Consider the following 13,853-nt stretch of genomic DNA (forward strand, 5'->3'; position numbering starts at 1 on the left):
CCCTTATCCCTCCATGTCGTCATCTTTGTAACCCAGAATATCAACGGGAATATTTTTGTGGAGTCGAAAGGCATACAGTAACAAATCCTGTTTATTGATATGATTTTACGCGTCCACTTCCAAGCTTTATATGCTGCAGATACCGTTTTAAATAGCGTTTTTTTTAAATACCTTTTCTCGCGCCTGGACTCCTAATAACATCTGATAGATGTTTGGGGATTCAAACAACATTGTTTTTCCCCCAATAACCAAATATTTCATATTTTGCAGGAAGCAAACCAAGTAGTAAAAAGCAAAATTCGGCAATCCCCACCCACCTCGTGCCAATGATAACATCATATATTTTGCAGCACCCCGGGCCTTCTTCCAGCCCCAAATAAACCTATCTGCAACAGATTGCAGCTACATTAATTGTGCTTGTGTCCGCTCCAACGGTACCGTCCGAAAGTAGTAAATCACCCGGGGGAGTATACACATCTTTAAAACATTCCGTCGACCTACCATTGATAGGTGTAGGCATTCCACCTTTTCCAGCTGTCTTTTAACTGACCCTAGTATATCAGCCCAATTTACATCGACTATCTCTTCGAGTGACATCCTAATTTTAATCCCCAAGTACCTTGCTTCTTGTGTCACACCCGCCTCTCCAGGGCAAAGCCCCGCAGTGCAAACGACCTGGGTTTTTGAGATGTTTAACTTATATCCAGCGGCCATCCCAAACTGCTGGGTCAGATGCTCAATCTCTCTCTTAGTGCTTGCTCTGGGTCCGATGTTACAACCGCTATGTCATCAGCGTAAGCGAGCACACGCACTTGATGCTGGCCCACTACCATTGACTGTATACCATTGGTGGTCTCCAGTATTTGCAGCAATGGATTAATATAAATAGCAAAAAGTAGAGGCGAACGTGGGCATCCTTGCCGCGTACCCCTGGTTATATATACAAAGGATGATTCTTGCCCCATTGTACAAATCTTAGCCCGCGGGCCTTTATGCATAGTCTGTAATGCTAGCAAAAACGGGGGACCAACCCCCATCTTACGCATTGTAGCCCATAGAAATGCCCATGATACCCAGAATTAAAAAAAATTATACTATGTTTTTTTTGTAGTGAAGTGGCATAATCCAGCAACGCTATAACCCTATGCAGATGGTTGACCGGCTCCTGCCAGGCAGGAAACCGCACTGATGCCAAGATACCAGCAGTGGAAGAACTTGCACTAGCCGAGTTGCAAGTATTTTTGAGTACACTTTGGCATCCGCATTTATTAGTGATATAGGTCTATATGACCCAGGAAGTCTAGGGCACTTATCTTTCTTCTTAAAGACCACTATATTTGCATCATCCCAAGATGGAGGGGGATTTCCACATTGAGTGGATGTAAAAGTAGCAAGCATATCATCCTTTATAAGAGGAAAAAGCATCCGATAAACCTCCAATGGAAGTTTATACGGTCCAGCAGTTTTCCCTAGCGCTAAGTCATCTAATGATGTCTGTAGTTCTTGCATAGAAATTGGAGCTTCCAGCTCTTCTTTCAGTAGGCCCTAGCTCCGATAAATCAAATTCACGAACGTATTGCTCAATTTGACCCTGAGCAACAGGATCTTGAGTATTTAATTATTTATAATATGAATGAAATACCTCCATTATACCTTCCGTAGTCTCAGTTGTACCCCCTCTATCGTTCTCCAAGATTTTAATTTGTTGAGATGCCTGCCTACCCTACAGTCTTTGAGCTAGACATCTACCAGTTGTTTCTTCATATTTGTATCTTTCAGCTTTATGTATTTTGAACTGGGTTGCTATTTCTTGACTCAGACCCCATTAATCCTAGCCTTACTGCAAGCTACCTTAGTTTTTGCTATTTGACTGTCCATATTGGCATTGATCACTGAGATAAGCTCACACTCAGCCTTTCTTAAATCCTCAAGTAAATCCGCTATTAACGCTCTCTGTTTCTTCTGTTTAACCCAGCTGTAACTAAATGTTTCACCCCTTAGTCCCGCTTTAAAAGAGTCCCAGCGGTACAAAAGGGGGTGGTGATGGACGGAGCATCTGAACCAATCAAACACTCACACCCAGTCAAAAGATCTGGGTTTGATCCATCACCGTTCTTTAGCCCACTCTGCCACCCCAGTTCAGACATGGCTATATGCAAATCAGTCTGACCCTGTGTCTCATGGGAACAGTCCAGCCCGAACTGCCAAGCCATGCCTTCCCTGGACCGGAAACAAGCTTCCGAGGACCGGTTTCTGGCATTACAGCTGTCTTCAGCCCGGCTTGCTTGAATCCAGTGGCAAAGTGAGCAAGGGACTCACGTCTGAGCATACCCTACCACACTTAGAAAAGAGTCCCAGATCATTGGTTGGGTAGCTGTTCCTCTATTATCTTCTAAAAACCGCATAGCCAAAAGTTGAATTTGACATATATATTCCTCGTCGCTTACAAGCTTTTTACTAAATGTGAAGGATCGCTGTTCCCTCATGATGTTAAAGCGAGCCAAATCCATAACCACAGGGCCGTGGTCCGACGTAATACGGGGCATTACCTTCATCTTTGCACCGACAGTTAAAAATCGGGGTAAAAAAATATAGTCTAGCCTAACAAACCTATTATGTGGAGAAGAGAAAATAGTATACCCTGGATCTCCATAATTCACCACCGTCCTCAAGACCGTGTTGCTGTAACAGCTGATGCAGAGCCCTGAATACGTTCGGCTTACGACCTTTGCAGTCAGCAAATTGAGTTTCCCATATCTGAGAATCCCCATGTATATTAAAATCCCCAAATAATAACAAAGGGGTCCCCCACAATGCTAACTCAACATTCAAAGACTCCAAGATCACTGCTTCATCTAAGTTTGACTCATACACTGTACAAATTGTAGTCTTAGTATCCCCTATAATACACTCGGTGATCACTCATCTCCCTAAGTTATCCGCCCTCTCTCTACCCGTACCGATTACACCCCAACGCCCCAAAATTGCCACCCCCTATTCATGGTAGATTGTCTAGATGCCGATAGTAATGTAAATCCCAACTCCGATAATATCCAACGATTGGACCAAGGAATATGCGTTTCTTGTAAACAAAGAATGTCGGGATTGATTAACCGCAGCTCAGCAATCACGCGTTTCCTCTTGAGGATATTATTCAGCCCACAAACATTAAATGAACATATACGTAGACTCCTATCTGTCATTAAAGCTTATGTATCGCTGGCCTTTTTACCCTTTGACAAATGCCCACCCAACCCAATACACCACAAGTGTCCCTCTACACCCCCCTTCTCCCACCCAACAGAACCCCCCCTCCCACCCTGCACGTGACCCTCCCCCTTCAATGATGCAATTGGGCCAATCACCCTTGTGATGCCCGGTGAAAGGCTCTCTTAGTACTCGTCCCTCCCGTGATCTTAAATATACAAGACTAGAGACATCAGGACAAAAATATTAGTGCACATAACCACAAAACAAAATGTCTCATTACAAATATATAGCATCCATGCCTATACACTAGTACTTCAAGCCAAAGAGTGAAGATATTCTTTAGCAGCAACTTCAGACGTAAAGAATCGTATCTGTCCTTTATTGACTGTCTTTAAAGTAGCTGGTTGCAATAGAAAAACTTGCAGGCCCTTTGTTTGGAACTGGGCGATCAGCTGCCGTAACTGCCATCTCTTTTCAACTGTGGAGTGACAGTAGTCGGGCCTCACAAAAAATGGTATCCCTTTGCCAGATCTCTTCTTATCTGGTCTGGCCAGATCATACAGTGCCTGCCTAGCCAAAAAATGATTCAAGGAAATCAATATGGCCCACGGTTGCTGCACTGCTTGCCCACTCCTTGCAGGTAGTTGCCGAAATGGAAATCTAAGCGCCCGTTGAATTTCACGGACCCAGTTCCATTCTTTCACCTCGGGGAGTGCTTCCTCAAACAACTTAGCTACGAATTTGTGGATATCATGCCCCTCAAGACCTTCTGGGACTCCAAGAATGCGTAAATTATTGCGCCATAGTCGATTTTCTAAGTCAGCAAGATTATCATGTACATCATCCTTGTGCGCTTTCATGTCTGCAACAACTTCTTTTTGTGTCACCATCTGGTCTTCTAGTGATGATATGTGGGCCTCAGCTTCTGCCATCCTGTCAGTAAAGTCGTTAAATGTTTTTGCCAAGCGTCTGACAGTATTTTGCAATTTCCTGCATGCATTGTGCGTTTTTAAATGCTCCGCTTGAGCCTCCAACCTATGCTCTGAGATGGATCTGTAAATTTCATCCAACGACACCTGGCTTGGTATCTCCACAACTAGACCCCCACTGGCTTGGCCAGATAAGTCCAGTCTCTCTAGTAACTGTTCCCCACTAGAAAGATCCCAGTCGGGCGTTTGTGCAGTTGCTGGTCCCACAATTCCTTCCCTATCTTTCTTCCGAACTGGAATTATGACTGTCATCCATCATAGTAGGGGTAATATCTCCGGACCCGTCTTCCTGTAATAGGAGATCTCCTTCCAAATCAGATCCTTCGGAATGCTCTGAAAGCGAGTAGAACTCGCTATCTTTACTACTTAAAGGCTCATTAATATCTTCACTGATAGTGTCATTATCATCATCCGTTAAAGTATACTCTTTGCCATCAACCACAGTCTGAGATGTCTGCACATGCGCTGGAGATACCTGTCTCAGCTCCGAAGATACAGCGGACACTTCACTTACCGCTAACTGGGCATCCAAATTATAAGATTTAGCGGCAGGAATCCCAGCTTTTTCCCCAGTAACTAGCTGAAACATTTGAGAAATCTTAGGAGTTCCTTGAACTAAGTCTTTGCCCTGCCCAGTACTTTCCAAGTCCTCAACACCCAGCATTTCTTTAGACATTTTTGCGGCAAGTGCGGTGCGTGTTACTACCACACCTTCCCCTATAGCTCTTGTTTTCCCTCCACGAGGAACCTTAGGTGCCATGACAAGCCTCAAAACAGTGTCTCAAAGCAGAACACACAATTTAGCACCCACTGCCCTAATACAGTGAATTTAGTGAGCTCCAGCGGTAAAAAGTTCCAAATATTCAATTGCCTCTCAGCAAGCAGCTCACAAACTCACCGGAATAATCTCAGCTGCTCTTTGTTAATCTGTCGTCTGCGAGCTCGTAGCCAGTCAGCGGCAGCGTCGAAGTTTTCCAATAATGTCTCAAGCGGTTTCGTCAAAGCGCTTTATATCCATTACTGTTACACGTCTTCTTCCACAAAGATAGAAATGTAACCGCTATTGTGCTGTTATGCTGCAATGCTCGCCGTGTGTTTAACTAAAGCTTTCTGAGAAGCTCTCCTTCGGCTCCACACACAAACCATCCGGCTCCAAACGACCTCAGGTAAGCTGTAACCCGAGCACGCACCCAGCTGGCGTTTAGCAGCCGCCGCAATGCTCCGTGGTCCACTCTGCTCTACTCGCCCATGGACACAGCGGCTCTCCGCCTCGCGGAAAGACAGATATTTCCTCATTAACCGGCTGCGAAAGCTTCGGGAGCTTCAAGACAAGTTCCAGTCTGCGCTCCCCGGCGAAAATCGCTGCAGTATCGTCTCCGTGAGTGCAACGGGAAAGCCGAGTTAGGAGCCCCTCATGTCCGTCGTGCGGACGCCATCTTGCCTTCTCCTCGAAGCAATAATAATTTCTTATGGGTTCGTCTTTTGTGGTTATACAACAGCTCATTGTCAGTCTTGATGTTGACCTGGTTCTTGTACAAGAAAATGTTTAAACATATATGCTTCCAGTCTCCAGTCATATGACAGAAAATGAGCTCTAGCTGAATTCTGGTACGAAGGAAGTCCTGGTAGTAGGCAACAAGTAAGATATCTGGTCAGACTCGTGGGGGCAAATAACTTTGAACCAGCTTAAGTACCATCAAGGACACTGAAGAACTTGAGTGTCGAATTTAAATCCAAGCTATCTTTGACTGCTAAAGTTATTGAGTCACTACTACCTGTTGTTGCAGGGATTCTGCACATACACAGAACTATGCGCAGGAAAACATGACCTCGGTGTACAGGGGTTGTACCTTCCTACCACCTTACTACCAAAAACCCCAAAACAGACTATCTATAGTGTCATTTGTTCTCCTACATAATCACAAAGCTACACAACCCAGAACACAACACTGCAGACTCTCAGGAATCGCAGTAGCAAGACATACCCTTTTTCTTATTCACTCGTTCTTGTCCACAATAAGAATTAACAGAGCCACTGTAATAGTTCAAAATGTTTATTTTAACTATCGTGCTCCATACTGCAGTATACAAGCCTCTACCAGTAGCAAAATGCATAAACTCAGAACAATTAGCATTGTTAGAATTCCATAGAATAGGGGGATGTCGTCATATACAGAAAGTGGAAAAACGACTACAAGGCCTAACCATCCTCCCCTTGGTAATGTTGAGTTTTATTATATAAACGAAGATCTCTATGCTTTGTCAGCAGACCGCATACCTTAGTGCCTAGATTGAAGTTTTACATCATAGGAACAGCATAGCTCTTCTCCCTGGATAGGTCTCCCTCCAAGTGTGTGTTTTAACAACAGGCATCCCAGTAATATCAAAGCACACGTTTCCAGCAGTGCAGCTGTGTTTAGCATGTTTTGTCTAGGTGCTAGGGACTGACCAGGACAGAATAACAAGGGGCATTGTTTATTGACCTTGCACATCATGTTCAGACTAAACTTCATCATGGCAACAGAACTTAGGCTAACTTAGCAATGTCAACAATGACCCTAATGGCCATATAACACTTTTATTGTATTTAAAAGCATGCAGGGAAATTCCAAGGCATGGCAGTGGAAGAGCACTTTGTGGTACATGCACTTCGGCAATCTCTGATTCATTATGCCTATCTCAGTATATGAGAGCTGCAGTTGCAAATGGACCTCTGTGGAAGTCGGGAGAAGGACGTTTAGAGTTCTCTAATTTCTCAAAGAGATCTGCAAGTCCAAATTTCTGATCCGCTATAGAGAATTTTATGATGGGCATAGGCCTTTAACTTCTTGCATTTGACTGAGTATTCATGGGACACATCTTGTACTTGGAGGTAGGTTGTGTTCTTTTATGAAGGATTAATTTGTGTAGTTTTGAGAAAACATGCTTGCTATCACAGACAAACAATGCAGTGGTTTATATGCTCCTTTAACCTGCATATTAGCAATGAAATGCTTCGAAGACTTGGCAAGGACGGTTTTTGTCACTTTTCTGTCAGGGATTTAGATTACTTGCTTTATGGATTGGGAAGAGTCCTGCCTTAGCACAGGTTGTGAACACAAAGCCTAATTGCAATCATTTTGAATAGAAATGTTAGAAGAGCGACCGTGGGCTACTTTGGGCTTACGTAGTTTAATTGCTACAGCTTGATTTGGGCCAAAAGTAAGTTGCTGCCTGATTGGAGGTTGCAGCTGGTGTTATTTGGCAAATCTGAGTGGTAACAGCATGAAGTTTGTAGCAAGTGGTTACTGCCATAAATTTAGTAATAGCGACCAGTGATTTCGTCTTGTGTACCGTCTAGCGCTTGAGACCTCACGGTGAATCGTGCGCTTTATAAGAATATCTGACATTTGTACCAGTAGATGAAAGTTGGAGCCCTTATTAGTAAGTATTTGTTAGGAGGTGTAAGGGAAACACATGACCAGGTTAAGGAGACTCGTAAATCCTATTTGAAAATAATCTCTCATTTGAGATAGATGAGTTCATGAAAGTTACATCTAAATTAATTCTGTTAAATAAAATTAATAGGGTATTTGGAACAGTGACTACTGTCCTATAATCTTTTTCCTATCAGAAAATAGCAAGTTTAGTTGCATATAAAATTGAGGCGAAGTGTTATAAGACTATAAAGTGGGGTACTTGAGAACTGTTTTATGCTCTTTGTGCTCTCCACATGCTTCAAGGCTAGAAAGCTGATCCTGAAGACTGTATTTGGGAGGAAGCACACTGACCAGCTTGTAGGCAATAGCCCCGCTACTCATGAGAAACTAAATTGCGATGGCAATCCCTTTGATCCAATTGATGTGAGTTGTACTGACATAGGAACAGTTGGAGGGCACGATAAACTGGCTGTCTGAGCTTGCAGTTTGTTATAGGGTTGAAATATTGTTGTTAAGGGAACCTTGAGGACATTCTCAGATGTTTTCAAGGAAGTTTAATGACCAACATAGTTGGGGAGGAGCCATGGGTCACATATCTATGGAGGGGGTTTTAATTTCCTATATGTATTTTACAATGATAATTCATGTGAATGCAATGAAGTGCTTTCTTTGCTGTACTGTATATTATTTTATTTTAAATTTGACGTTGTATAATTATGTTGTAAACTTTAGTGATAACGTTATGTGATATGTAAGATGATCTGTTGTATCTAAACAACAATACATACACTATTGTGGCCATGCTGACATGATTTCTGTTGATAGATTACACTATCCTTGACTGCATTTTCTGCGAAGTTACCCGAACGTACTACATCCTGGATGTTATGTGTTGGAGGGGCCATCCTGTGTACGATTGTCAGGTAATCTATTGTTTTATAGGCAGATCGGGTCAGGGGAGATGGTGTTAGGGACTGTTCTCGCATCTTACCTTTTGACGTAGATTGTAAGATTACTCCGGTGGCTGTTTCCCCATCAATATACTCTACCTCTTATCCTTGTTTTCCACACTCTCAACACTGTCTTCCCCATCCAGCATATCATACTTGTAAAAGGAGATATAAAGACTTGCCACGATTAATTAAGTATGTGTTTTTGAATTTTATTTAAGGAGGTTTTTTTGGTAATGATTTGAATAATTATATGCAATAAAACTATTTATTCATTTATTATTACTATTAAAAGGAGGTTTATTCTGGAAATAAACCATAATATTTATGAAGGGTCTCATCCTTATTTAGCTGTCCTGCCTCAACCAGTTTCGCTAATGCTCTTGTGTTACTTTTATTTCTTTTTTTTGTTTACCTTTTAAGGTCTCGCCTGGCGGAAGCAGTGCATGCGTTGCTCTCGCCATGGAGAGGACATTTTGTAATCGATTCAGCCAAAGCTGAAAACACGCGTGTGGAGATGTACAAAGATGTCTGCTCTCGCTATTCACAAAGGTAAACATGCACGCGTAGGGCCAAAAAATTCACGCGCATGTGGACAGCCCATGCCATCTTTGTTTACTTTAATTTTGTCCGTACGCGTGCATGTTTACCTTTGTGAATGGCGAGAGCAGCCATCTTTGTACATCTGCACACGCGTGCCCCGCCCAGCCCCCTCAACTTCAATCTGTTTACGGACGCCGCGCGATTTCTCCTCTCAGCCTCGCGAAGCGTTCCTGGCCCGGCCAGTCAGGTTCAGCACTCCCCCCCCCCCCCACCACCCCTCCTCTCCCATTTGGCGTTTGTTCGCTCGTGGAACCGTAGAGTTCCCTGCCCCTGACACATCTCTTGCTGCGCCCTGGTTTTTCGCAATAAATCCAGGCACATTGTATACTATTTCTGCATTCCTCGATCTTAATGGAGGTGTCAAAATCACAGAGCACACAGCTCACTGAAGTGCCTCGTCCGGGATGAGCCACTGTATGCCGCCGGTCCATTTCCTAACTAAATCAAAGGGGTCGGAGTTCAGGTGACACAAACGGGAAGTAGCAGAGTGTGAGAAGTTGGCCTGATATGCAGTGCTCACTATTCTAGTGATCACTATGTATCAGTCCAAACAACCCTTATTGATGATTGGTTGTAAGTCAACCTTATAGACCAGCTATCCTAGTAGCATGGATACGAGCAGTCTAAGGCTAAGACTCTAGAGGGCGTGTTAAGCCAGCTGTTTTACCATCACATTACCCCTTGAACACCCAGTGAAAGGACACCACACAAGTTGTTATGAAAATAAAGTGTATTTATTTATAACAAGTCTACCCTGAACTCTTTATGAGTCAGGGAGCTAAGCACACAACAAAACTCTTACGAAAATACTTCAAGTCGCACAATTTACACAAATGCCCGAGGGGCACGAAAAACCATATACTACAAAAGTGGAATGCGAATTACTAGCAGGTAAGTAACGATTCTCAGAGGCTTTAGAAACGCTAGGCCTACAATACTGAACACTCAGGTTAGGAGCAGGAGGCCTAGGGACGCCACGTGCAGAGTGGGAACTCTCACGCGTAAGGCGGGAAAAAGTCTATGGAAGCTAGAATTCACAAAGTTACTGTTCTCGGGCGAACCCGACTAGCTGGGACGAAAACGGGAGTGGATCCGAACACTTGGAGTGTTGGACTATGCTGGGGCACCGGAGTGCTGGATTTACCTAGCCCAGGGGCTGCGGCTGCATAGGGTTCAAGTTGCGTCGGAAACCCACGTTGACGGACCAGGAGCCTGAAGAAGAAGTTGCTGGCAGGCGGCCAGTGAAGAAAAGTTCGAAGAGATCCAAGCCTGGATCAGGGAAGAAGAAAACCTGAAAGCAGAGGGGACCAAGTTCTGAATCACTAGCCAGTGATTAAGTGGGCACCAGGATGGCACCGGGCGAAGTCACCGCAGTCAGGTGAGTGGGCGCTGCCGGGCTCTGCAGTCTCTCGGACCAGGAGGCGTTGTCGGCGACCAGGATGGAGGTGCGAGCTGTCCCACGAAGGTTCTTGCTGTCGACGTCGCTGGACCCAGGATTGGGCAACAAGTCTTGGCAAATGCAAGGCCCACGCGGTGGACCTAAAATGGCGTCTTGAGTGGACCAGGAGGGTCCAGGGTGCTCCTCTTTTGGAGGGGAGCACGGGCTAGTCTGGAGCAACCAGACCAGCAGTGTTAGTTGTCGTGGAGCGTCGTGAGGGGGCCACTAGCCAACGGGCAAGCGACCTGGACAACGCGGTGAGCAGCAAAAAGCAGAAGGGCCCCACGCCGATCTCGTGGATGCAGGGGGGCTGAACTTCGGTGCTGGAGCTGCTCAGGGTCGGGGCTTCTCTTACCCCAAGGCACTCAGTCGAGGGTCACTCAGGCGTCGTGCTGGACAAGCGTTGTGCAGTTCTGAAGATGGCCGGTCCCTCGAGGTCTCGTCACACCCACGGATCACAGCTGGGCTGATGATGTAGGTTGAGGTCAGAGGTGCCAGGGAAGCCGGTTCTCGTCGTGCTGGAGCAGTCTTTATCCGAAGGAGAGACTGGCAACAAACCGCGATGCTTGGTTGGTGCCTGCTGCTGCAGGGTGACTACTCCTTAGTCACAAGGGAGAAATCTTAGGAAGAGTCTTGAGTTCCTTCTTGAAGAAAGTAGTTTCAGGATTCAAAGATGATCTGATTTGGAAGGGGGCCAGGTCCTACCTTTATCCTGCAAAAAGGGGCTGGCACGCGACACAGTCCTGCCCTATGGGTGGGACTAGGAGGGGGGTGGTTACACCCCTCTCCTTTGGCGGGCTTTCCCCAGGCCAGGGGCTGGAGTGCCCCTGGAACTGGTTTCAGCCGGCCTATGCACAGTGAGCACCGGGGTGCCACTTGCAGTCACCTTCCTCTGAAGCCCTGCCTACCTAGGATACACAAAATCCTGTCTGGGACGGTGCTAGCACCGCCCCTGGCAGGAAACCCTTTGTCCTTGCCTCCTGCTCTGGGAGGACTCCCAGCAGCAGGAGGGCAGACTTGTGTCTCGGTGGCAGCATCCATTTTGTGGAGCTAAGGCTCTGTTTGACTTTAACCGGGGTTACAGGTTACATCCATGTCGTGTCCCTCTAGAAGGGTGGAATGCTAACCCCGTCGCCAGAATTGGCGAGGGGTTAGTATTCCAATTCGTATGACACCTTACTCGACATGTTTTGATAAAGCGATACCAGAGTTGGCATATAACCGCGAGGATTATAATGCACTTAAGAGTATATGGTATGCGATATCATGGAAACGGCTAAGGGATGGATCCCGAAAGCCGCAGACAGGCTCAGCTCATGCCAGAGCACTATCTCACACGATTCTAAGCACTCTGCCTTCAGGATTGTTAAGGCCTGCCATAGGAGTGACTGATAGGAGATCTGTGTGTCCATTTAGGTTTAGATATAGGAATACTATATCTAAAGCAACGGGTGATTACACCACCTTGCCCCAGCTGTCGTGCAGCCAGTTGTGTCAGATTTAATTAGTCAGCCCAGGGGTGGCATAATACATGCTGCAGCCCCTGGGAGACTTCTGGGTGCACCTCAGCCCTGGGTACAGGGACTTGAGGGCCCAGTGCCAATTCAGTACCTGGGTACAATTTGGATTAGAGAGAACAGCGAGGCTGTGGGTCTGATTAGCAGGCCCACAGCCAGGGAAAGTCGTAAACCAGTGAAGCAAAAAGCAAAAATCTGGGTGATCATAGGATTGCAGACCCTACTCTCCTACACAGAGGAAGCCGTATTCTGTAACCTTTTATTTTAAATGACTCGGGCTATTTTTGGAAATTCAAGTAACCATCCCCAGAAGTGCGACAGCAGCACCTCTTTATCAATACAAGTCGCTTTGCCGGAGGGTGGCACCTGGGGAGCTGAGGGGACTCAAGCTGAGTGGACCCTGGAGGGGTGTGGGGGGAGGGGTGGGGTCTGAGTGGGGGGCTTTCAATAGGAATGGAGGAAGGGGCCATGGCAGGAAAGGACGGGCAAGTGTCATAGTTACAGCAAACAAAGGTTGTGATGCCTCCGTTTCTTTTTTTTTTTTATTATTATTTTTGCAAAGGCATGATTTGCAGAGAGAAATCTTAGGAAAACTCACTTTGTTGGGCAAATTTTCTAGCATAAATGTTGGTGCTGAAAAATTCCATGGCATAATCTTAGGTGTAAGATACTTTTTTCCGCGGCTGAAGTTTTATGACTGGTGAGTGCTTGTAGTAAAGAAGTGCTTTTTTCCCCAGCATTATATGTAACTACCCAACTCTAAACCATTCCCAAAGACTCAAACAAGGTTATAAAACCGATATTCAGGGCCACTGGAATTGTGCGATTGTGCAGCTGTGGCTTTACATATTTGAGCATTTCCCACATTTGCCATATAATACATCATCTGTTGCAACATTTTCAGATTCTAACAAAAAAATGTTTCTACCTCAAACGGATCAAAAGTTACTAAAATGCAGCCACACGTGCTGCTGCACAGTGGAAACCCCTTTGCAAAGGTTTACTGGACACCTTTAGTTGCTTATTGTAATATTTAGGTATACAACTCGTACTAATTGCACAGACCGTTTTACCGTGTAAAAACCACAAAATAATGAAATAATACGATCGCAAAATGTGCCACAATACACTGCATAGTTGTCATTTTCTTCCTGCATAATCTAGTCAACCCTGCCACATAATTTTGCCCTCCCTGCCACATAATTTGCCTCCCATCCCCTGTTGCCTAGTTCCAGTGGAAGCTCTGTATGAACTAACCGATGACCTTGCACACCCTCAAAAGAGGGTGCTTTAAAACTAATAAACAGTTTAAACAGAGCTAATACAGTGACAATGTCTGAAGTGAACATTTTGCGATGACTCACTGCAGTAATGGCGGCACCATTTATAATATGTTTATGCAGCGCAACGGTTATTACTGTGACTCTAGGTATGTGTGACCTTGGACAAGCGGAAGGGATGTCGCAAATGTTAGCCATTTCTAATACCCTCCAGGTGCAGAGCTTCAAAGCCATTGACCGCAGCATAGACAGGACAGGAGCACGTAGCAGGAGTCAACATAAGCGGGGAGACCTACATATAATGCATTAAGAGCACTGCTGAGAGCTTCTACTTCCTGGCTCCAGCACGTGGAGAGGGCGAGTCAGATTTCAAGGGCCAGGTTCTCCATTGCCGAGAAATGCACAGTGCGCTTTTATCTTTCACGACTCGGGCCAGTCCGCAAAGGC

General features: G+C 45.3%; 1 protein-coding gene across 4 annotated transcripts in view; it reads left to right on the forward strand.

Moving 5' to 3' along the window:
- SNUPN (snurportin 1) overlaps window positions 1-13,853 on the forward strand; it is a 274,119-nt gene that overhangs the window by 105,766 nt on the left and 154,500 nt on the right. For all 4 annotated transcript variants that reach the window (XM_078685088.1, XM_078685085.1, XM_078685086.1 and 1 more), the window contains exon 6: window positions 8,444-8,541. In XM_078685088.1, the coding sequence (XP_078541214.1) occupies window positions 8,444-8,541 (98 nt within the window). The remainder of the gene's footprint in view (window positions 1-8,443; window positions 8,542-13,853) is intronic.

This window comes from Lissotriton helveticus, chromosome 3_2 (assembly GCF_964261635.1).
Source record: "Lissotriton helveticus chromosome 3_2, aLisHel1.1, whole genome shotgun sequence".
NCBI classification, from domain to species: Eukaryota; Metazoa; Chordata; class Amphibia; order Caudata; family Salamandridae; genus Lissotriton; species Lissotriton helveticus.